General features: G+C 33.5%; 2 protein-coding genes across 28 annotated transcripts; one reads left to right on the forward strand and one right to left on the reverse strand.

The window, feature by feature from the left end:
• The first annotated feature begins 5,192 nt into the window (after positions 1 to 5,192).
• LOC112723059 (protein ALWAYS EARLY 3) lies at positions 5,193 to 16,624 on the forward strand. 4 transcript variants are annotated; one of them, XM_025774286.3, is made up of 21 exons: positions 5,257 to 5,544; positions 6,739 to 6,942; positions 7,059 to 7,193; positions 7,393 to 7,491; positions 7,720 to 7,782; positions 8,193 to 8,270; positions 8,500 to 8,686; positions 8,901 to 9,151; positions 9,238 to 9,616; positions 9,848 to 9,925; positions 10,462 to 10,664; positions 10,779 to 10,829; positions 11,102 to 11,428; positions 11,517 to 11,695; positions 11,922 to 12,204; positions 13,133 to 13,366; positions 13,998 to 14,159; positions 14,277 to 14,420; positions 14,528 to 14,752; positions 15,276 to 15,572; positions 15,998 to 16,624. In XM_025774286.3, exons 3-21 carry the CDS (start codon positions 7,062 to 7,064, stop codon positions 16,160 to 16,162), a joined length of 3,537 nt encoding a protein of 1,178 aa, XP_025630071.1. In that variant the 5' UTR covers positions 5,257 to 5,544; positions 6,739 to 6,942; positions 7,059 to 7,061; the 3' UTR covers positions 16,163 to 16,624. The 4 variants fall into 4 exon arrangements, with proteins under 4 accessions (XP_025630068.1, XP_025630071.1, XP_025630070.1 ...); XM_072207569.1 differs by having other exon boundaries at positions 5,407 to 5,544; positions 14,301 to 14,420; XM_025774283.3 differs by lacking the exon at positions 6,739 to 6,942 and having other exon boundaries at positions 5,193 to 5,544.
• Positions 16,625 to 17,685: 1,061 nt separating this feature from the next.
• Positions 17,686 to 25,059, reverse strand: LOC112723060 (sucrose nonfermenting 4-like protein). 24 transcript variants are annotated; one of them, XM_025774287.3, is made up of 14 exons: positions 24,650 to 25,008; positions 24,169 to 24,412; positions 23,885 to 23,972; positions 23,062 to 23,241; positions 22,577 to 22,711; positions 22,411 to 22,470; positions 22,012 to 22,101; positions 20,856 to 20,990; positions 20,180 to 20,324; positions 19,936 to 20,109; positions 19,631 to 19,694; positions 19,415 to 19,484; positions 18,353 to 18,467; positions 17,686 to 18,238 (listed from the first exon to the last, which is right to left on the reverse strand). In XM_025774287.3, the coding sequence occupies exons 2-14, from the start codon at positions 24,291 to 24,293 to the stop codon at positions 18,147 to 18,149; spliced, it is 1,473 nt and encodes a 490-aa protein (XP_025630072.1). In that variant the 5' UTR covers positions 24,294 to 24,412; positions 24,650 to 25,008; the 3' UTR covers positions 17,686 to 18,146. The 24 variants fall into 24 exon arrangements, with proteins under 24 accessions (XP_025630072.1, XP_072063672.1, XP_025630076.1 ...); XM_072207571.1 differs by having other exon boundaries at positions 24,519 to 24,900; XM_025774291.3 differs by having other exon boundaries at positions 24,824 to 24,897.

A 25,059-nucleotide genomic window follows, 5' to 3' on the forward strand; every position in this document is an offset into this window, starting at 1 on the left:
TTCTATTCTTACAGTAGAAGTAAAAACTTTATCTTCTTCGGGTTGACAAAGTATTCTTGAAGATAGACGAGTTGTAGAGAAAGGCATTAGTTGGAAAGTAAGTTATGGTGATATCTGAATCTTCAATGAACCATGGCTCCTTCCTCCTTACCCCTTCATTGTCCCACCATTTGCGCCACTACTATCAGATAGTTACCATCTGTTATGAGTAAAAGACTTATTTTTGTTAAATAAACAGTGGAACCAAGCATTAATTCAAATATTTTTTCTCCAAAAATTACTCAGCGAATCCTCTCCATAACCCCGAGAGAAGGTGAAACCACAATTCAATGAGTGATGAACAGAGCAAACATATATGATGTTGCATCAGTGTACAAGTTTGCTTACCAATTTTACCATACTTCCATTGAATTTTGTCCGAACTTCATGTAACAGAGGCCAGTTTGGAGCCATTTATGAAACCTGAAAATTCTCACAAGATTTTTCTCTTTGCGTGAAAAATTCTCCATGGTAAGCTTCCAGTTCTGCTTCTCATCCACCAGCGATTTACATCCACTTCGACAATTTGTCCAATCAGCAAGTCAGCACCAGAATCACTCATGCACTGTTTATTTTTCTGTGGAGGCGCTAATCTAGTTGAAAGAAGAGTCCTTTGACTTACCTCATTCCTGACCCTAGATGTTCCTTATTCTTCGAGGTGGAGGGATTCAGTGTTACAAATTAGACTTCAGGGAACAAGCTCTCATAGAGCTCGATTAGTTTTGGTTATTGCTTGGAATATTTGAAAGGAGAGATATCTACGAGCCTTCAAGCATGTCGAAGAACATCTAGAAAAAGTGCTAACAACTTTGTTTAAGTTAAAACAGGAACTATCTATTTTGTCTTATGCATAATGTCTTAAGATTTTATTTATTTATTTATTTTATATTATTTCTTCTTACAATTTCACTTATTCGTAAATATTTAAAAATTTTCTTTTTTTTATTGCTCTTATCCTAACTTTTGGACATTATATTTATTTATCTGTTAAATAAAATACTACCAATATTTTTGAAAAAAAAAAAGTAGATCACAAGGAGGGTCACTTAATTCAAAGATTGTTAACTTAGCTTTGACACTCGTTCACATTATAAATATAAACTTTCTTATTTAAAAGAATAACCAGTATATTTAAGGTTATTAAAAACTTAATGTTTCTTAATAAACATTTTTCATATTATAACCTTTAAAGTGTCTTAAGAATATCTACGACCAAAACCCTAATTCAAATAGAAGACATATAACTTTATGAGTATTTAATTTATCAAGTGACTGGATTTAGTGATAAATTTCTTGTTTAGGATATTGCCAGCTATAACTTATAATTCAAGGAACATGTAATCTTAGCGGTCATAGTATGTTACATAATATAAGCAAATTATACCCCCAAAAAATAAAATGTTGCCGTGCAATGATATCATGCAGAGTTCCATGAAAAACAGAAGAGTGAAAAATCAACTAGTGTATTTTAATGTATATTTTATTTTAATGACTAATTTTAATATATATATAATATAATTATACATTAAAAATAAAATAAATTATTTAATATTTATATACAAATAATACATAATTATTAATTTTAACGATTAATTTTGATGTGTAAATTTTTTTTTGTTTAAAAAATTGTATGTTTTTTAAGAAATTAATTTAGAGAGTAATACTAGCTAGGAGCAACCGTAGCCCGTAGGCATTCCAGTATTTTCGAATCATATTTTATAAAATAATATTTATTTACTATTTATTGTTTTTTCTACTTTATTAATGTTTTTTGGAAATGAAAAGATATACTTATTTTATGAAACATAAAGCTTATTTCATAAAATATTTAAAAAAATGACTCTTTTACCAGTTGAAATTAGGGAAAGGATGAAACCAATATTAAAAATGACAACTGGCCATTCTACTTCATCGTAGCACTTGCTTTCCCATGAAGATTTGTTTACTTGTATTCAAATCGAAAGGCAAGATTAAATCAGATTAAATCAGATTTAAAAATAAAATTAAATAATTCTAATTCAAATTGAAACTGATCCACAATCACTTTTATCTTGATTTTTTTTTTTTATCAAAGACGACCTCTTAAGTGAGTATGAAAAGATTATGTCATTTGAACTATAATTTATCAGCCATTTCTATCTTAATTTTTCCTTCGTTTTTTGTTGTTTTGAAATAATAAAAACGACAATTTAAAAAAAATATTTTTTGTTTTTAAAATTTATCAAAAATTTTAAAAATATTCATATATTTTATTTTGTTTTAATTTTGTCTAAAATTTTTTTAATTTATATTAAATATATCTTTAATAGATAAATTTTAAAAAAATTTAAGACTAATTTAATAATAATATATAATAATATCTTCAATTTATTTATATTAATAATTATTTTTGTAAAATTGATACCTAAATTTTTAAAAAAATTAATAATAAAAAATATATTTAATATAAATAAAAACTTTTAAAATAAAAAAAATTAGAATATTTTTAAAATTTTTAACCAACTGAAAAAAAAGCTTTGCCCAAAAGAAAAAGAGTAATGAAACAGAAAGCCACTTGCAGTTGCAGTAATGCTAGTGTGAAGTGTGAAAGGCAAGTGGGTCGCACGCACAACTGAGGAGCGTGAAGTGACTCCTGCGACAGGGATTGTTAACGTCAGCTGCTGACAATTCGCAATAGCGTGTGTGAAACCAACGGCTCAGATTAGATCTTAGACTATCCAACGGCCCATTTGCATTTCAAAATGTCGGCTAGATATTTTTTGCCCCTGCCTATACTCGACTGCAATTTTTCTTTCTTAAATAAGTTTTATTCTTTATAAATTAATTAATTTTTTATTTTTATTTTCTAATTTAGTAAAATTTAAAAAATTTCTGTTTCTTTTAATTTCTGCTTTCAATTTATTTCTTAAGTGCTATTTATAATGTAAGAAAATAACGTCATATGAACATTCATCATGTCAAATTTTATTCGACAAAAAAAAATTACCATTTTTATTTATAAAAATTTTAGAATGTTAAAACATTTATTCATGAATAAATTATATATTTATGAAAAATAAATATTTATTATTTTTATTCATAAAAATTCAAAATGTAAATAAATCTACACAACATGAATAAAATTAATATTTGAATACTTTTGTTATATAAAAATCGTCTTTAGTAGATATAAAACTAATTTCGTTTAAATTTATCAGCGTTTTAAATTAAAATTTCATAATTTAAAATAGTAACGTACTCCCAAAACTTAAAATATTTTCTCCCATTTTATTCTGTTGCAATTATTTGTAAAAGGAACCATATATTTGTCATAAAATTGTTATAAACTTAGGGTTTAGGGTTCATGCCTTTGAATTTTGTTGCACCTTTGAATCAGTTATACACTTATACTCCCTTCGGATAAAGTAAATGTTACCAATTTTATTTGTTTGTCTATTTTATTATCTTGTTTCTTACATGATAATGCTATTATATTACCACTTCTCCATATGGGTAGAATTAAGTTAAATTTCAAGAAGGAACGAAAAATTAATTTTACAATAAGAAAACCGAAATAAAGTTTTAGGTGAAACAAAAACCACTAAAAATACCATGCCCATGCATTTACGTCAAATGAAAGAAACAATAGTCCAACAAATGCACCTAACAGCCCAATTTATAGTTGAGATTGGGCTTCTAACTTGCTTAAAGGGCCCAAACTATTGAAGATATAAAAGAAAAAAAAAACACGAATCTCAGAGTCACACTTCTCTGGCAAAAAAATCCCACCTTTGACTAACCAATTTGGATGGGTGCAGATGTTATCTAACTCCTTTGCCTAAACAAATTTCTGGAGAGTTGGAATTTAGTTTTGTGTGTAATCCAATGGATTAATTCTTAACTTATTGAATTAAAAATATTATATAAAAAAAATCTCACACTTAGATAAAGAAAAAGACAATAGTACAGCTTTCACCAAATGTGCAATGTAATTGATCAATTATGAAAAATTGTATGATGTACGGATGCACATGGACCGATTCGGTTCGACTCTAAATACTTTAGGGGTTAATTTGATGTGATTTTACTGAATTTAGGGTCGGTTAAGAATCTCAAAAATAGACCCGATCATTATTTCGGATCGGGTTTGGGCCATAGCTTGGGTCACTCGAATTCGGCCCGGTGGCTCGATCATCATACACAATTAATATTTTGTGTTATTAGTGATGGATCATGGCTATTCTTATGTGAAATTTAAGTATTGTAAACCTTAATATTTTGTATTATTAGTCATTATAAGACTATAAGTTAATGTTTTATGTTTAAAATACATAAGACTTTAAACTAATGCATAATATTGTGTTATTTGTATTGATTTAAATATTTGTAATTTGATGTTATTAGACAATATTAGTATTGATTGTGGTTATGTTTTAGTATTGATTGTGGTTATGCTTTAATTTTGAAAAATAGTTGGTTCTTATTATATTTTTCTAAGTGAATTTTACCATGTAACATAATGTAATGTTAACGACCCGGTTTTCACTCGATTTTCATTCGGTATAATTGTGACCCGAAAGTGTGTTGGTTTTATCGGATCTAGGATCAGGTTCGTGTCTAATAAATAGACCCGGTGATATTTTGAGTCGGGTCTGTATCACATCAAATTCGACTCACCCGACCCATGTGCACTCCTATACAATGTTCATATAAAATTTATATTTAAGATAAATTTAACTAAATAATCGTATAATGATTTTCAACTATCAATTTTACGCAAAGACAACAAGTCTTCACCTTGAACATTGCATGCGCGTGTGATTCAATTTGAACGCTGCTATATTCTCTGCTACAGCTATAGAACTGCTTCTGTATATCAAATTCTAACACAAATTTTAACTCTATACCCTGTAAATAGAAGATTTTTGGGATGCATTGATGTGCTATAACAATAACCAATGCTCATTTGTGCGTTAAACCAATCCCAACCCCAATAACCCAGTTACCAGAATTATCTTCAATCAACTTTTGATGGTGACCATACAAATATTAAACAACTGAATTCTTTAAAACTTCATATAAACATAAACCACCAGTAGTATTAATTATACAATTGTTAAAAGTACACAACATTAACTAATTCATTTAAATAATCGTCAATACGTTGCAAATTTAAATGGAAAAAAAAAACATTGTTAGTTTTTGAAAATTTAAATTCAGTTTCACTTCACAACACTTAACTCAGTTTAAAGCGTGTGTAGGGAAAGAAAGAAAGGAAACTAAAGAAGATATAAATAAAAAAAAAATTGGCACCAATTATTTTAAAGTTTCGCGGTTATGCCCTCGAATTCATTTTGTTCACAACACCAACAACTACAACTACTACTTCCTTCTTCATCTCTTGTTTCTATTATATGCTTTCTCTCTGTCACTCTCGACTTCATCTTCTTCTTAAAGATTCCAATCAGATCCCTCCACAGAATCACTGTTACGCCTTCAATTCGCAATTTCAGTTCTCTACGATCGGTGAGCTTCAATTCCTTTTTCCCCCTTATTCTCTTCTCGCTCATTCTATTGCCGCAAAACGACAATTGTTTTTCCTTCTGCTTAAATTCCCAATTTCAATTGTGCGTTACTTTTTTTCTTTTTTCAATTGTGGTTGCTAATTAGAGACCACGGATCAGAGTGGGTTGATTCGCCAAAAGTAGTTGAATTCTTTGTTTGGTTTTGATTTTTTTTTTTCCATGAGCTAACCTGAAATGCTGGCTGGGTTGGGTCTTATCTTAGGGGCAAGTGAATTAACTGGATCAATTAATTCTCAAGGTTTCTACAATTTCGGTTATGGGTTCTGAGTTTATTCCCCACACATGCACTTGATTTTCCCTTTTGTGTTTTTTCTATCTACTTGTTAGTTTCTTATCTTAGCTGCCAAACTTTAACTGAGCTGAAAATTGTTTCCTTTGCTTTTAGTTGGGGCTATTTCTAACTGTGATTTCTTATTCTTTCGTTTATGTTTAGTACTGAACTGGGATTCTTAGTTTCAAATGGATTTTATGTTTGTTGGTGGGATGATCGAGGAATGAGTAAGAAACTCTGTGTTCTCGTTCTTCAGAGAGGGGAAATGGGTTTGAGTCTGTTAGATTAGATTGCATACTGTGAAAGTTTCTAAATGTGATGCTGTCTTGCTTCCTTGGAAGAATCTTTCTCTTCAGCGCATGTTTGTAGTTTATTTGACTGACAAGGAGCAACTTCTATGGCTGCATCTGGATGCCTGTAACTTGGTTTCTGGGTTATCGATGGGATACAAAATAATGAAACAAGTTCATGAAAATTAACTAAGAAAAAGGAGTGATAACAAAGTTGAGTTTGCAATGCAATCCCTTCTAGGCTATTAGCCTTTGTGGTAAAAAGGTTTCAAACTTGCAATGCAATCAAAAAATTAAGAGCTGTTTATATTTGCTTCTTCTTTTGGAACTTGAAAAATCTCTATAAAAGACCAGCTTGATGCAATTTGGGCTAAGGCCTGTCGTCCATTGTTACTATGTGGGTAGATTTTCCAGTTCCCACAAGGGCAAGGAGCTTGAACTTTCTTATTCATTATTTTTGCTAAATACTTGTATCTCAGGTTTTGTTTTTATCCAACTCCATAGTAAGACTATAATTTCTGTCCAACTTATTTGTCGTTGTACAATCTGCTGCCCTCTAACATAGTGTATATAGGGAGACAAATGTTGTGTTTGTTGTGACGCTGAAGATGGTATTGTCAAATGTGCATCATATATTCAATCACAAATGGACTTCAGGGCTGTAAGCTGATTTTCAGGGTGTATCTTCTAGATTTTGTTCCTCATCCATGTTGTATTTAGGGAGAAACGAGATTCCATTTCAGTATTTGGTCATCTAGAGCAAACTTTAGAGCCTCAAGTATGGAAGCTTTACATTGTGAAGATTTTGCTGAGATCTTTGTCAAGTTACTTTGTTAGACCTAGTTTCTTTTGAAAATGATTTTCTAACTCTGATGCCCTTCTGCTTATTTTCAGATTATGGCCCCTTCCAAAAAATCCAAAAGTGTAAATAAGAGGTTTCCTAATGTTCGTGAAGCTGCTTCGAGTAAAGAGAAAAATGCAGAAAATGCTAGCAAGAATAAGCAGAAGGCAAGTCCTGGCGCTCAGAAGGTGAATGTTTCATAACTTCTTTGGAAATAACTTCTTTTCTTACACATGTATGCAATTAAAAGAAGGGAAAGAATTTTCCCCATTACTTATTGTTCATTTTGTCCCTTTGACCAAAATTCAAAAAGTTTGGTGCAATTGGTTGGGCAATATGAATTTTATTTTCATATTTATAATTGTTTCAAATTTTGATGATATGCAGAAGAGAAAATTGGCTGACATGTTAGGGCCACAATGGAGCAAGGAGGAACTTGAGCATTTCTATGAAGCTTACCGTAAATATGGAAAAGACTGGAAGAAGGTTAGTTATATTTTTTAGTCCTACATAATGGCTAAAAGTTAACTCTCATCATCAGGTTTTTTATCTACTATGAATGACCATGTATCTAGAAAGCACTGTTGCTTAAAACTCCATGGGAAGTTGGAGGATCAAGGCTGTTTTGTGAATGTATCTTTGATGCATGACAATTTCCCTGTGCATTGTTATTAGTGAAAATATCCTTCAGTGACAGTTATACCATGTTTACAGGTTTCTCTTGCAGTACGTAATAGATCCGTGGAAATGGTAGAAGCTTTGTACACAATGAACAGGGTAAATGCTGCATAAGTTTGAACATCGCAATTATTTTATTCATATTACTGAGTTGGATACTCCATTTATTCACTATTCATGAAGAAAAAAATTGTAAAACACGTGTAGAGGTCTTAAAGTGATTTTAGCAATTTTGTATTCTTATACTTTTAAATACCACCTTTGTAAGCCATTAGGAGTGATCTAGTACTCTAGTGGTAACAGGGTTAGGTAGTATACATGAAGCGAGGGATTCAAACCTCATTGCCATGGATGACAAAAAATATACTACTTATGGTGTTGTTTTTGTATCATCTGGTATACACCATGATTGTTGTCATTTGGTTAAGGGTTACATTTCTAGTAGAATGGATATTAGTAAGAGTGGCCTATTGTTTGTAAAACATGTTATTCTTTGGGTTTATTTTTAGGCATACTTATCTCTTCCAGAGGGCACTGCTTCTGTTGTTGGACTGATAGCAATGATGACGGATCATTATAGTGTACTGGTAAGAATAAATTTAAACTTTTGGCACATTTTCTTTAACATTTACACTGGCATTCCTATTTTTGCTACATTACCGTCCAATTGCAAGTTGTTTTCCCGTCCAGCTGTGATATTAAAGATTCCCCTCCTGTTACATTCTTTTGGTTTGAATTAGTATTACAATTTGTAACAGAACCAACTTATGGAAATTTAGTTATAAGAAATGAAAATATGTGTAATTTCATTGTCAGGGAGGAAGTGACAGTGAAAAGGAGAGCAATGAAGATGCAGAAGTATCTAAAAGGTCTCAAAAACGTTTGCGAAGAAAACAAATGAATGACCATAAAACATTAGAGGGACCCTTTTCAGATCATTCTCAATCACAATCTGTTGCATCAGGTGATGGTTGCTTGTTGCTGTTGAAGACTAGGAATTCTGGTGGGTTAATTTGTCAAGCACATGCCAATGTTATTTTCTCTTTATTGTATTTAATTTACATGTGTTTCCTTTTTTAAAAAAACTCATTAATTGTTGCATTAAGGGATTATTGTTACTTATCTTTGGAATTTTTTTTTAGAAAAAAATATATCTAGATTTCTCTTGAATAAAATCCGTAATGATCTTACCATTTTATTTTTTGAGATTGTTTCAGGGCTTACTCCTCATGCTGTCAGAAAACGGACTCCTCGAGTACCTATTTCACATTCCATTGGTAAAGATAATGCAGAGAAGTTATTTTCATCTGCCAGACAGGGGCGCAAACAAATGGTTGATACTAATGATGTTACTCATAAGATTGCATTAGCATTGGCCGAGGCTTCACAAAGAGGTGGCTCCTCAAAAATTTCTGCGTCTCCAAACAAGAGAGCAGCGCCATCGCCTAGTAAGAAAAGTGGGAAGAAGGTAACAAGTTACTCCTATGACGACTTCAGTGGTCTTTTGTTATTTCTCTCAGAAAACTTAGTCTAGGTAGTTATGGTTGTACACAGGTTAAATCAGAAATAGCTGGATCCAAGTTTTGCAGTTCTGATTTGGATGGGGGTAGCTCTGAATTGAGTTTAGGAAGCACAGAAGGAGACAATGGAGATTATTCTAGAAAAACAGTTAATTGGATAAGTAGGGAAAATACTGGAAAAGGAAGGAATCGAGAAAAGAGAGTAAAACACACTGGGAACAATTTAGAACCTGAGGAAAATTTAAACATGCATTTGGATGAGATAAAGGAAGCCTCAAGTGGGACAGATGATGGTAAAAATCTGAATTTTATCAAATCGAATTTTAGCACTGATTTTGCAAATGCAAAGAATCCAAGTCCCTCTTCTTACAAGGGTTCAAAGAAGAGAAGTAAAAAACTACAGGTTGAGAAAGGTAGAAAGTTAACTCTCTTCATCTAATTAATAATTTGTATTGTTTCCTACTTTATAACCAAGGGGGTTTTTGTTTCAAATTTGAAAAAAAAAAGATTTACGACTTAAGTATTTAGCATATCCTTTTCTTTTTTCCTTTTACCATTTCATGGACTTCAACTTTGTAAAATGAAGTACAGAAGTTACTAAGTTACTAATGCATCCATATCCCTTTCCCACTTCTCTTTTGTAGATGAAGCTTCGGCTTTTGATGCTCTGAAAACTTTGGCTGATCTGTCTTTGATGATGCCTGTTACGAATGCTGACAGTGGTAAGACATCTTAAGATTTCTGACATTTTAATCTAATTCCATTTATAATTTTCCTTCTCCCATAAGTCATTCGGAACAAACAATTAACTTGCATTGACATGAAACTGGTTATATACCCCAGTCCTGATCCTCCCTTGTGATGCACAATTCTCGGAGTTTCCAATAACCTTGCCCGATATTAAATGGTCTCTCTAGCCATTTGGTTTGATTTCCAGACACTAGATACCAATTTAAATTTGAAAAGACTTCTTTTCATGGGAGTTCACAAATAAAGATCTCATCTGCCACCAGAAGAGTCTTGCAAACAAAGATTTTCTGTCACCTTACTGATTACAGTAACTAGTTTTCTCTCATCCTGCTTGCTATTTTTCGAACCAACTATCCTATCATTCTAATTCAAGACCACTTCTGGCTTTTCAGCAATCAATCTCTTCCCATGAGAAATTTCTCTCAGAATGTATCATCCATGCTCAACTGTTGGTCTGTTGAAATATATGGCATAAAATCTTTTCATGTTCTATTATTTTTGGCCTCAGAGTCATCAGCACAGGTCAGAGAAGGAAACCATGATGTTGAGGAGTCTAAAGTGAAAATGCATAAGGCAACTAAGATTGAAAGAACTGCTTCAAGTGCATTAGGCAAGATCTTCTCTGATGGAGCTGCTATTCCTGAAGGGGAGGGTGTGTACCAGCTTAATGCAGGAATCAGGAAAAGGAAACAGAAATCTTTTAGCCTAAACGTGTGAACTTAATTTCCGGAATTCAGTTTCAAAATTTATGGTTTCTGACTTTCTCTGTATTTTGTGTATGTTTATATATATGGTATGCACTAAGAAGTAACTTGTTTGATGCAGAATGATGAAACACATACTGATTCTCACCTCAGTGGCTCCCAGAAAACCAAGGTACATAGTTATTAGTTAATATTATACCATTGTCAAGACTTTGCCCAAATGCTTAAGATGTTAGGTGAGTGGTTTTATTACATCTTAAAAGTCTCTCATAGTTCACACACTGTATTCTACACACATGTATTCTTTTCCATTTTGCTTCTGAAGTTTTCATTTCTGTATTTCATTTTGTATAAATCTATGAAATTTCCTTGATCTCCCAAAACTGTCCTCTCTACCATTTTCATGTATCTACTTATCATACCCGAACATTATCTTCATTATAGGATACTGATGAGGTCAAGAAATCAATGGTTAAAGGTAAGCGATCATCTGTTTCTACAACATATCCAAGACAACCAAAGTTAGTTAAATCCCCGGGAAAGATGTCTTCAAGTGGTAATGACAAAAGAGAAGGGGATGATTCAACTTCATCTCCCATAAAGGTTTCATCTGCTAACCAAGTCGGTCAAGTAAACAAAGGAAGGCCTAGAAGAAAAATGGGAAAACCAAAACCAATGGTAGAAGGAGATCCAGTGTTGTCTGGAAATATTTTCAGTAGTCAGCATAATAAATCCTGTGCTTCGGTCCAGAATAGTTCCTCTAGCCCCAAGGTTAATTATATTCCTTTTTATACAATGGTACTAATTGATTCATAATCTTTAATTAGGAAAGATGCCAATTTATTTTGTATTATTGTAGGGAAAGCTTATTAACTGCCTGTCTTCACATCAAGCACGGAGATGGTGCACTTTTGAATGGTTTTATAGTGCCATCGATTACCCATGGTTTTCAAAGAGGGAGTTCGTGGAGTACTTGGACCATGTTGGACTGGGTCATGTTCCTAGATTGACTCGTATTGAGTGGGGAGTCATTAGAAGGTATTTGATATGAAATGCTTACATGTAATTCTTCCAATGCATCATGACAATGTCGTGATTGACAATATATTACAGCATATATATCCAAGTGGCCAAGATTTCAATGTGTGCGCTAGTGCTACATCAACCTTCTCGCATGATGAAGCATAATTGGGATATAAAACCATTCATTTGGGTTAATTTTGTTTCTGGAAATGTACTTAATCATCATGCTACTTTTATGCAGTTCCCTTGGCAAACCGCGGAGATTTTCAGAGCAATTTTTGATAGAAGAAAAACAGAAGCTTAATCAATACCGAGAATCTGTTAGATCACATTATGCTGAAGTTCTTGCTGGTACCAAGGAAGGCCTTCCTACTGATTTGGCTCGGCCATTAATTGTTGGCCAGCGAGTTATTGCTATTCATCCGAAGACAAGAGAGATTCATAATGGAAGTATACTAACTGTTGACCATTGTCGGTGTCTGGTTCAGTTTGACCAGCGTGAACTCGGGGCTGAATTTGTTATGGTATGTTTTCTTCTTTTTGATGGTAGAAGCCTTGTGCATCAGACTGCCTTTATTCTTATTGTTATTATTAAAATCCATGATTATATTATCATGGATGGGCATTTTGTTGCATTGGATAAGGTGTTTAAAAGATGCTTCTGTAAATAGCCAAGAGCCAAAGATGTGAAATTGATTGCTCACAGTAGATCCAGTTATATGGCATGTATGAAAGATGTGATTGGAGATCAAACTTAATTAGACTCTTGATTTGACTGTAGGATCACATGATATTCTAGTCATATCAGATAGCAAACGATCCAATACATATGCAAAATCTTTTTGGCTTAAGACTGTTATAGAGTCTAATTCTATTGTTTTTTTGGGGGGGGCTAATGAAAAATCAAAATGAAGGTTTTTCTGTATTGTTTTTTCCATGCAAGGTAAACTCTTAAATCTATAAACCCCCTTAACATGCTCAATTAGATGTGTTCCTTTCTCCCTAATGCTTTGTCCAAGGAATTGTCGTGTGTACCACTGGAGCAAGTTAGGGATACTATAACCCATGTGTACCACTGGAGCAAGTTAGGAGATACTTAGGTTGATTTATTACAAGCTTCACTGAAAAAAATGAAAGGAGGTCATGGGCAGTGGTAGTATTGAGCTGGAGAAGGCAGAGGATGTTGCTGCCGTAAAGGAGGTACTTTGGGCATATACCTAACCAATGTGAGACTATACGATTTGGCCCTGGCACCATAAATTGAACTGAAGGATTCTAGGCAACTATTACAAATTATAAACATGTTTTGTGGATAATTTTGTGTCAAATATCTTATTCCTCCTCTCATCTTATGTTTGATCATGTTTTCCCTTTATTATCCTCATAGTATGTCGAACTGATAGTTTTCTCTTGTACTAGCATAATGGTGACACTACTATTTTCATACTGCAGGATATAGATTGCATGCCTATGTATCCATTTGAAAATATGCCTACATCTATGGCAAGACACAACATTGCTCATTGTAGAATAAACGAGACCTTTAATGATCTCCGACTTAATGGAAAACTGAAACAAGAAATTATTGCTGATCACACAATATTGTCCCCTAGTGAGAATATAGATACTACTAAAGGTCTTCACATATTGCCCACTAAGCATGGAAGCAGTACTTTATCAAATCAGGTACAAATTTTTATTGAAATGGAATTTCAATTTATAATCTGTTACGATGGTGATGATCTGATTGTTTCAGGTTCTTCAAATCCAAGATGTAAAATACATTGGTTCAGGATTTAAATTTTTGCTAAAATTTTACCAAAAGAATGTTTAACCCCCTCTTTTCTTGTCTCTTTAGAATTTATTTATTCTTCTCACACATGCATATCCAGATTAGAGCTAGTTTATTCATCAATTTGTGAAACTAAAAAATTATAATTAAAAAAATAGAAAATTCCAGAGTGCAAGCACATTGGAACTAAATTATGAGTACTCTAAGCTGACAGAATGGTTTGTGTATTAAAATCTTAGGAAGTCATATACGACTTAGACACAATCAGATACTAAATTATCTCCTTGCTTAATGAGTTCTATTCTTCCCAAAGAATTGTACACAATCAGATACTTCAACACAAAACCCAACTCAGATGCATAATCATCTTAATTTTTTGTTTGATTCAGTCACACCCAAGTCAGAAACAGCATTATCTTAACTTTCCTTTCTTTTTCTTTTCTTTTTTGGTAATGTTTCTTCATTTTTATGCTTTTAAGGGTCCCTGAGTAGTTTTCTTGTCATTTTTATACATTAATTTCTTAGGGAGTTTCACCAAATTCCAAATCACAAGTGAAAGCTATGTGCAATCAGATTTGTAATGCTCAACAGGCACCAAGTTTGCAACCTTTGCCTTTTGAACATGTTCATTCAAAAGAAGCTGACATATCGGCTATTTCAGAGTTGACTCGCGCTCTTGACAAGAAGGTACTGCCTGCAGCAATCTCTGTTTCCCATTTTTGGTGTAGCCAAAACAAGAAGAAACTATATGCCTTTGTAATAGCCCTTTTTTTAAAGTTTTAAGCTGGTAATTTGAATATTCAGGAACTTGTGATGTCTGAACTGAAGGTCATGAACGATGGGGTTTCAGAAAGCCAGAAATATGGAGACAACTCATTGAAAGATTCAGAGCCTTTTAAGAGGAGTTATGCTTCACTGATAAAGCATTTAACTGAAGTAAATGAGCAGGCATGGATTTTATGGATCACTTAGCAGATTTGATCACATGTTTATCTGTCATTATACTTCCTTATTCCAAAAATTTACAATTGCATTAATTGGCTGCACTTCTGCAGGTTTCTTCTGCTTTGTTTCGCCTGAGGCAACGCAACACATATCAAGGGAGCACCACAGAATTATCACTAAAGCCCATAGCTAATTATGATGACCCTGGTGGTCAAGCTAGCTCCTCCAATTGTTCAGCATGTCATAACCAAGAATCTATACCTCTTGGCCATATAGCTGAAATTGTTGAAAGTTCTAGAAGAAAAGCCCGAGCAATGGTTGTTCAAGCTACACAGGTATAGAAAGGCTGCCCTCTTTTCAGCTAATTAATAAATAGAACATGCATACACTACAAAATCAGAGAACACAAACACTAAACCTCAATTTTTTTTAGAATTACTTAATGTTTATATTAAATATATGGAACTTGATGTTATTCTTTTTATATATAGCATAACCTGCATATCCTGCGGTGGACAGTTAGACTGCCATCTATTGATGTCAAATGCCTCCTTCAAGGAATGGTTTCATTTCAAGGACTTGAAAAATATTAACGAAGTTGATCAAACAATTATTTCTTTTAGATAAGAATAATGAATTAGCTATTTTGAGTGGAAAGTACGTATATGAATATTTGCCTGCTGATAGATAGCTGGTTTTATATTCACTTTTATGGTAGGTCTTTCTTAAAGTATTGCTGAGTCATACTCGCAACTTATGTTTTTTACTAGGATGACCAAACCATATATCAGTATTAATTTTCAGCTTTACAATCCAGTGATCAACTTAGACCACAATTTCTCAATAAATTCATTGCAGGCAATGTCAATATTTATGAAGACAGATAGTAAGGTTGAAAAGATCGAGGATGCAATAAATTTTATCAATAATCAGCTTTCAGTGGATGACCCTGCTGCTCCAGCCACAAATTCTCTGCCTGCTGATTCAATTCACGTCACTCTGGCTTCTCAGGATCAATTGACAGGAAACACATTAAATCCCTCAGTAAATTGTCATGCACAAGATGCCGAATTTAACAGTTCATCTGACCAAAATGAAATGAAAATTCCTTCAGAACTCATATCTCATTGTCTAGCTACACTGCTCATGATTCAGGTAAATCATATAACTATTGATTTTGCTATTTACTACAAGGAATTTCATGTCAATCTCCCCTTCCTATTGGTTAGCTGTGTGTATTGCATGCAGTTCAACAAAATCTGAGTTCTGACTCGAGCATAGTTATGCACATCTTATCCAGTGCTGTTTAATTGATTTCCCCCAATATTTTTAATTTATCATGCACTTATAGGGTTCTTAAGTCCCTTTTTGGGGTTTAAAATGTTATGAGAAAATACCATTTTACGGAGTTAATCAGCTTATTCAAAAAGCAACTTCCTTGCCGACAAGTTTTGATTTTATATTTTGTAGTCAAAAGATTAAATATTTCAAGAAGTCATTTTCTGCAAATTGATTGAATAAGTTCTCCTGGTGGATTCTTAGACTACGGCCTGATCTGTCTTTGATAAAACCTATTGCAGAAGTGCACGGAACGACAGTTTCCACCAGCTGATGTTGCTCAGGTACTAGATTCCGCTGTCACGAGTCTGCAGCCATTTTGCTCAAAGAACCTTCCAATATATGGGGAGATACAGAAATGCATGGGTATCATAAGAAACCAGATACTGGCACTCATACCAACTTAGCTTAGTTTGAACACCTTCCTCCAATTGTTTGTGAATCTTCAGTGCTCATCAGAGTTATTAGGCTGGTTCATCTAAATGAGGCCAGAGTTCTCTGGAATCTCACTTGACATATAAATTACCTTCACCTTGGTGGGAACCCATATTTTAACATTTGAAGGGGAAAACACCGATTAGGAACTGTTTAACACGCCACGTGTATCTAAAAGAAAAGGGAAGATTATGCATCACCTTATTCTCTTTTCATATGTACATAATATTAAAAACGAAACCCATTGTGATTAGTGAGGGTAGCAGTGTGTGACGTCAAATTTTCTGTGTATTTTTTTTTTAATTTCACTTTTTTACTTTTTATCATTGAAAAAACTCTCAAGAAGAGAAGCCAAGCCTAGCATGGAGGTAGTGTATGCTATTGGCAACTGTAAACAGGCAAATTAGTATATAAGTTCACAATTATTATTATAATCTTGATGCCTTGCTTTGGAAATCAGTATATAAAATATAAATACGCCTCATTCAGTCCGTTTTGGGAAATCTGAACTCAACTAATATACCATAGGATATATGGATTTGGGGTTTTAATTTAGGATATATTGGTAAAAGTTAGTAAATACTTTATAGTCTGATTAAGAGATTCTGTATTTAAATATTAAAAATAACAAAAAGAAAAATATAAGTAAATAACTCATAACTAGCCAACTCTAAACAACCACAATTAATATATGTTCATTTTGTTTGAAATTCATAAGTTGTTAGGATTCTAAACTATAGAAGTATATAAAATTGACACATTTGTCTAGTATTGTCATGTCACTACGTCACCATCTCAATGGTTTAAACTGTCAGCATTTAAGAAAATAATTAAAATGGTTTTAGAACTTAGATATAAAATTATTAAAATTGAAATAAATAACACACTAAAGACATTAAGACAAACTTGAAACAAAAAGAAAAAATTGACTACAGAAACCATATTTTTTAGGTTTAATTAAAATTGACTACAGAAACCATATTTTTTAGATTTAATTATTCTATTAGTCCTATAATTTTGCGAAATTTTCAATTAGATCTCTATACTTTTTTTCCTTTTAATTGAATCCTTGTACCAATTTTTTTTTTAAATTAGGTCTCTACACTTTTTTTCCTTTTATTTAGGTTCCTATACCAATTTTTTTTTTTTAATTAAATCCCTATAAAATTAAGCCAATTACTACTAAAAGGGATTTAATTAAAAAAAATTAGTACAGAAACTCAATTAAAAAGAAAAAAAGTATAAAGACTAATTGAAAATTTTACAAAACTATAAAGACTAACAGAGTAATTAAATCTATTTTTTATTTTAAATTTGTCAGATTGATACAATCAGCTATATACACGCTGGCTTCATAGCTTTTCGCATGTACAAAGTGTAAAACAGAATCCATTAACGTCACCATTTCGTGTTAGATTAGACCCCTTCTAGTTAAATTAAGTGGAAGGGGGGAGAAAAAACAAAGAAAAATTTGATCAAACTTAGGGGAACAATGTAGAACTAAAGATCTGATTATTAGTAAATAGAAGCCTTAAAACACAATAGTATTTCAGATATTCGTCCTCCCACAAATCTTTTTTTTTTCTCCCAAACTTAGTACCTTCACAATATAGAACGATTACAGCATTGGGCTCCCCACTTTGCATGTCTATATGATGATGATGATTCTGGAACAACTAATATATATTTTGAAGATAATATGAATGGGGGAGGAATAAATTTGAGGCAATCAAAGACTAAATTTACAGGCCTCTCTCTCCTGCCTAAAATCTTAAAACAAGGCAATGAGCAAGAGGTCAATCCAATTGTATTTCAACGAAATTGAGAGTGAAATGACCGTGTAAAAGACTCTCCAGTCTCTATTTTAATGGCTGGGCCGCCGATCATGGTTGCCCGGCGGTTATATATGCATAGAAGCATCATAACCATACTTGTTCAGTCACCAATCGAAACTAACTAACCAAGGAAGAACTTGAATATGTCACTCAATGAGACTACGCCTTCAACGCGCTTGCTGCCAGCTTCCACGATGATTAACCGCCTGACACCTAAATCCACGACATATAAAGCAGCATTAAATACTTGGCAAGACGATGCTCACAAGAAGCTACAAGGAGAGGAAATAAAGCCAATCTAGAAACATTAAGGGAAAACAAAGCTACCTGGATTCGCCAAGCGTTCCATCACTTTATGCAGAGAATCAGATCGCAGACACATCTGACACCTTTGACTTCTCAGCTCATAAGGATTGTAAGAGTCCTGGCCCAACTGCAATGCCTGGACAAACAAACATGCAAGAGATGATTAGATCCTAAGAAGTTGGCTCGCATACTCAGGAAATGCGTACAATCTTAAGATCTATGGTAAACTTATCAGTTCAATGAATATATGAATGGGCTCAAACTGGATTTATTCAACTGCTTGAGCATATATAAAAATATGAAATAAGCAAACCGTTCGTCAATAAACTCGGGCAGTGTTTGGTTATTCTGGCCAGATCATTTCTATTTTTATAGAAGACAAGTACTGCTTCATCTATTAATTCTTATTATTGCACTCCTGTCATAGACTATAAGTAGGGGTGGCAACACTACCCGAACCCGCAGGTACCCACCCCGCCCCTACCCGCTTGGGGCGGGTAATTACCCGCCCCCACACCGGGGCGGGTTTTAACGGGGCGGGTTCTTCTGCGGGGCGGGGCGGGGTCGGGTTTAGGTTCAACCCGCCCCTACCCGCCCCGGTATATATAATATATATATAAATATATATATTTTTAATATATAATATATGTAACATATATAAAATAATTAGTAAAATGATTAATAATATTATATCATATATAAATTTTTACTTTAATTTATGTTATGTATGTAAATGGTGGTTATATAATTTTTAAAATTTTATTTTATTTGTTGGATTTAATAATTATAGTGGCGGGTAGGGGCGGGGCGGGTTAGGGTTTAACATTTTAACTACCCGCGGGTAGGGCGGGGCGGGTTTCATGCGGGTTTTATGTCAGGCGGGGCGGGGTCGGGTAGAGCAAAAACCCGCCCCTACCCGCCCCGTTGCCACCCCTAACTATAAGTAAAACTACTTGACCAGGTTACAAAGAAAAAAGATTTGTGTTCACATATTTAATTTTTGCAATTCTTTTTTTCACACAACAAAAGTTGTCAACAGACGTTTATTGGAATAGGATTGAGAAAATTAACAAACTCACTCACCTGCTGTACAGTCATTTCATCAAGGTTAATGTGTGTATAAGCTCTGTCCTTTGCCAAAGCTGTTATATCACTATAAAGTGGGTAGGGAAGGAAAAGTTAGAAACTTGACAAGCCACTCCTAAAGAAAGAACTTTCAACAAGACAAGCAATAGATTGATTCCAAATATCTCCAAACACACATCAAGAAGTATATTAATAAGGAAAAACACAACTAACCTCCGACAGTATATATCCAGTAATGAGTCATTATCGTCAACTATTGGTATTGAACTTACTTGAGCTGCAAAAGCAAGGGGCTTTTGTAAGTATGGGTAAGTATATATTTCTTAGTATTTTGTTCAAATCAGAAACTACCCATCCCTTTCCCCATCATGATTAATCACACCTAGCAACCAACCTTCTACATAAAGTAGGAGACAGTGCCCTCTACCAGCCTAATGCATCAGAAACATGCTAGGATTTTGTCTATGTTGCTTTTCTTTTTGGTTTGATATGTTCAAGGTCAGACAGAGAAATCACACCTTGAACTAATAGGTTTAGTGCTGAAGTAACCGAAGCACTTGGTCTCAACATTGCTAGAGGTCGTCGATTTGACTCCCCAATTTTGGGCAGCCATGTACCCACAGGAATTGCACATATTGGAAGTTGAAGTATAGGCAACGAACTAGAGCAATGCCTAAAATACCTGCAAATACCTGAAAAATCAATTGGGTAAGAACCAATCATGATTAACAACAGTATAAAGTGCGTTATCACAGAACTTACATTTAAGTATGCCAGAAAGTGAAGCAAGATGTAGTAGCTGTGGAAATGAACCGTCTTCAGAAGATGAATGGATAACAGGAACTGTTGAAACCTCATTTTGCAGGATCTTCACAGCAATATCCTTCAAATTATCATATGGCCCCGCCTACAACAATATCAATCATAGATGATTAGATAACAATTGCAGTCACTTCTATGAACAAATGTGCATCTGGCATAGTAACATATAAACATTAATTATTGTACAAAGTTTTATACATAACCCAAAATAATGCTTTTAAACTGCAAGTTCCAACATTAGTTTGAGATGGCTAAAAGCATAGCTAGTGCAAGAGGGGTACATTTATTAACCATAAGATGATAATAGTCAAACTACATGATTAGTTCATGATTAATGAAATTTATACAAGGCATAAATGCGTGGGAAGATAACAAAAGTAACCCCCATCTCTCTAAAAAATAAACATACAATCTATGGTTCCATCTCTCTAAAAAATCTTCCTTTAGTTCAACACAAACTAGTACTACTTTTTTCGATTAATTGCAGAAACGCACATTCTAGCTTTGTAGCATAAACATAGGAAAGATCTATTCTCATTATTCCTCAGAGAGAAACAAAACACATTGAACGTTGTCATCAAACTAAGGCCTTATAAAAGCCACATAAAACACTTACATGGATAAAACGCCTAGGAAATACTGCTCCAGGTCCATTATTTTGTCTATTTAAATAAGATTTTCCTTCTTTCCAAGCAGATATGGTATGCGTTTCAAGCTCCTCTTCTGTTAGATTGGATCCATGACTACCAATCTGAGGAATAGACAAAAAGTATAGAAAACATTTCATAATACTGAACTTGAGTAAAACCTTACAATTAGAAGAATATACTATAAAAGAAATAATACACTAGTGCATGGTTTAGAGTTGGTGGTGTTTTCTTTTTTTTTTTTTTGTGTGTGTGTGTGTGTGTGGGGGGGGGGGAACTTGGCAAGAATTTCTTACCCTCTCTTCTATAATCTTTTCTAAGTCAATTGTGAAAGACTCAAAGACGACAAATGGCCAGGTCAAATAAAAAGTTGAGATAAGAGAAGTCATTCTCTTATGTTCATGGCTAAATTGGCATTTGTTCCCAGTCAACAACATGCAGAATCAATTGAACATCTGTTCATTTAATGTATTGGCCAACAATATCTAATATTGTTTTGCCTATAAACTTGGTAATTTCTGCTGCCACTCATTCATGAAGCTCAATTGTCAAAGGTTGAGGTACATGATGGTTGCACACAACACTAGTCCAGGCATGTATGCAAACTTCTTGGTATGAATATGAACAAAAAACCAACCTTTAGTGCAACAAAATCACTATAACCATACAATAAATATTTTAGGTATGTTGCTACTAGGTTATGTAAGTTGCAATACATCTTGTTCATGTGGTATAGTATTATATTAGCACTTCTAGCCTTCTATGTTACTTGGAAACGAGCCATAAAGACAAGGACTTTATATTTTTAGAAAACCTGACAATAAGCTAATCTATATCTAGAGAATTGGGTTTGTTAACTACCTCTTGGTATCTAAAAATTAAAATTGAAATAAAATTTGATTTCTATAAATATATTTAATTATTATATACATATATAATCAATTATAACTACCCATTGACTCTCACTAAATTCACATAAATAACTACCTACTAACTATGATAAACCACTAACATTTTTAATTTTCTTAATTTTAGAAAAATAAATAAAATTTATTTTTAAATTTATACTAAAAATAAAAAATGTTGGATTGATTGGCACTATTAGTAATATTAAACTAGACTTACCTCTCTCAAAATTAAAATAAAATCCAGGGCACTAAGAACTCCAACAAACTGCCCCTTGCAGAAGTCCCAAAGAGGAGCCATGGGAATTCCCTGCAAATCACCCAATTCGGAGAAGTTGCATATGCAAGCTTCTAATAAGCAGTTGATAAACACACAGTAACAAAGCTAGAGCATATAACGCAAGAAATTGGATATATATAAACTGTCAAAGCAAATAGCATATGAAAAAATCACTAAAATTCTAGAGAAGGTTAAAAAACTATACACGTCATTTCTGACCTATCTATCAAGGTCAAGGCAAGGAGAGTCAGAAAGCAATTATCAACCATATTTTCAGCAAAATTATTCATTAACAATGAGCCACCTATACAAAATCTAGTCAAAGGAAGACAACGATACCTGCTCATGTAGAATGTGAAATGCCTGTTTCACTGGCAGATCAACATCCAAGGCAACAACCTATGGCAGGTGTCACTAAATTAGTAAACTCTGGAATTCGAGGTTGTAAGGTTGATAACTAATCGTAAAATCCAAAATTAAGATATCAACGATAAAGAATCCAAACCTTGCCTGACTCCGGAAGTAATTCATAAGCTGTGCGCATTGACAAGAATGCTGAAATACGCTGACGGGAGGTTTGTACATCAACATCCGATATTCTTGGCAACACCTCACTCAATGTACCATCTGTCAACCGGACCTGAACAAAGGAATTTCAGATGAAAAACAAGAATAAGATTTCACACAGGCAAAAATCAGTTCTAAAAATGCAACAAACAAAATGTTGTACAATATACTCTATGTGACGGCAGGGATATGATTAATAATAGAATTATGAAGATTCAACTGGATTGAAAGGCAATAAAACTATCATGACATCAGGAGTCATTAGATGAGTTGCACATAATCACCGGTCAGATAGCAATATCAATTTTAACATATTGCGTATGCTTCAAAATTTCGATGATCTATAATATTCTCAAAACACAGCACACAGAGAGCCATGTTAATAGCAATAATAACAGCTGTCACAAAATAACTAATTATTACCACACGCCGAAAACCCTCATTATCCACATCCATGTTAGAACCAGAAGCTATGTCTGGGTTTAAAACAGGTACGAAATTAGGATCAGTAGCCAATAAAACAGTGTTAACAATCCCGATTTCTCCAGATATATAAGGTTGATGCTCGTCATGCCGCCATTCTCCATCAACATAAAACTTGTACTGCATTCAAATAATTCAAAATAATATAATAAGTATCCTCTCACCTATCATTGAAAGATACCAGCAAACGTGTGTACAAGCAGAATTACTTACCAACAACCAGTCATTGAAAAACCAAAATAACATTTCAAAACAAATGCTAAAAGTATAAAACAGATCTTCAATTTTAAAGCTCTGTAGAATTCAAACACCATGTCAATTACACTTCCACATTCACAAGATACACTCCAGAGTTTTTAAGGCATCCATTTATAGTTCATACCAGTTAATCCATTTTATTCATTTATTTTTGGTTAATGTATGAAATGGTAATCAATGGTGTTGAAATCAAATCCTATGAGTGGGAAAATAAATAAATAAATACATAAAAATTCAAGAGAAAGACCAAAACATGAGTGAGAGATCAAAGAGACCAATCCACTTTAACACAGATTATTAACACAGAGCTTCATCCTATCCTCTCTATGCGGAAGGTTTTGCAACCAAAAGATGTCTCTAAATAATATCCAATTAAAATTATGAAATCCACAAAGCAAGACACACACACACACACACACACAAAAGTATATTCTAGTAAGAACACACAACTTTTTACTTACTCAGTCATTCATCTAAGCCCATCAGCCCATCACTGTAAACTAACCTGATGATAACCGGGGGCTAAGCTATGAATAACTTGAAACACAGTTGGACAACCTTCCACTGGCGACATTTGTAGAAGCTCGGACCACCTTAGAGTCAAAATACAGAAATTTTTTTAGAACCAGAGAGAGAGAGAGAGAGAAAAAGAAAAAGAGAACAAGAGTTGAGTAACGTGAATCCCACTACAAATTATAATGAATCAAGTAAAAAGGAGCATTCTCGCCAAATAATAATAATAACAGGGTCGCAAATAATTAAGGTGTGGCAATTTAGAAGAAGACGCACCGTGTGAAAGAACCACTGAGATACACACTTCTTCCACCATATGGCCACACAAAACGCATGGGAATTAACACCGTCCCTGCAACACCACTTGTATCTCTCGCAGAATCCATGCTCGAACTGAACATTCCGCTTCGAAATTGAAACTGCTACTTTGAGATTACCTTCCAACTATGCTTCATCATATCATGCCAGCTTCTTCAAGTCGTACAGCAAAATCCAGAAAATGCAGTCCCAATTCAATGCACTGCGAAATCCCCTCCAAAAAATCCCAAATCAAAATCCTTGAGGGGGAAAAAAAAGGTTAAAATTTTGATACTATATTACGCGAAAAAATCGAAAATGGGAAGTGCCTATTTCTCACTGTAACACAATCAAATAAGCATTTGAGCTGGGCACGGAAATCAACAACAACAATTTGCATGCAACAAACCCCATTGACTGGCAGGCACAAAACCCTAACCCTAAATCGAGAAAAACCTACCGAATCGAGCTCGAACAGGACGAATTCGAAAATTGATAGCAAAAAATGAAGGCAGTGTAATGAAGGAAAGGAAGAGAGAGAATGGAAACCCTATTGAAACGAAAGAGGAAACAAGTTGAGAAAATCGAGGATGGGTGTGGTACGAAAGAATCCAACCATGAAAAAAGACGAAACCTTGAAATAGATGCTGGAAATTTATCAATGAAGGAAATAGGAATGGCAAAAACCAAAAAAAAAAAAGTTTGATCTTTAAATAATTACATTTATAATATATTTATATTTATATATTTACTAATTATTTATTGAAAATAAAGAATATGGTCAATGAAATGAAACTACTAGTGTAAAATAATCAGTGCGGTGCCAGATTCACAGATTGTTAAAGCAGAAAAAGTAATATTGACAAAAGC

Source organism: Arachis hypogaea, chromosome 11 (genome assembly GCF_003086295.3).
Source record: "Arachis hypogaea cultivar Tifrunner chromosome 11, arahy.Tifrunner.gnm2.J5K5, whole genome shotgun sequence".
NCBI lineage: Eukaryota > Viridiplantae > Streptophyta > Magnoliopsida > Fabales > Fabaceae > Arachis > Arachis hypogaea.

Excerpts from the sequence above, each read along its gene's own strand:
- LOC112723060 (XM_029290307.2), bottom strand. The coding sequence starts at position 24,293 with ATGTTCAGTTCGAGCATGGATTCTGCGAGAGATACAAGTGGTGTTGCA. Across the intron at positions 23,973-24,168 it reads CTCAGTGGTTCTTTCACACG|GTGGTCCGAGCTTCTACAAA; the intron begins GTGCGTCTTCTT and ends TTTGACTCTAAG. Across the intron at positions 22,471-22,576 it reads TACTTCCGGAGTCAGGCAAG|GTTGTTGCCTTGGATGTTGA; the intron begins GTTTGGATTCTT and ends CACCTGCCATAG.
- LOC112723059 (XM_025774283.3), top strand. The coding sequence starts at position 5,356 with ATGCCCTCGAATTCATTTTGTTCACAACACCAACAACTACAACTACTA. Across the intron at positions 9,152-9,237 it reads GTAAGAAAAGTGGGAAGAAG|GTTAAATCAGAAATAGCTGG; the intron begins GTAACAAGTTAC and ends GGTTGTACACAG. Across the intron at positions 14,160-14,276 it reads CTCGCGCTCTTGACAAGAAG|GAACTTGTGATGTCTGAACT; the intron begins GTACTGCCTGCA and ends TTGAATATTCAG.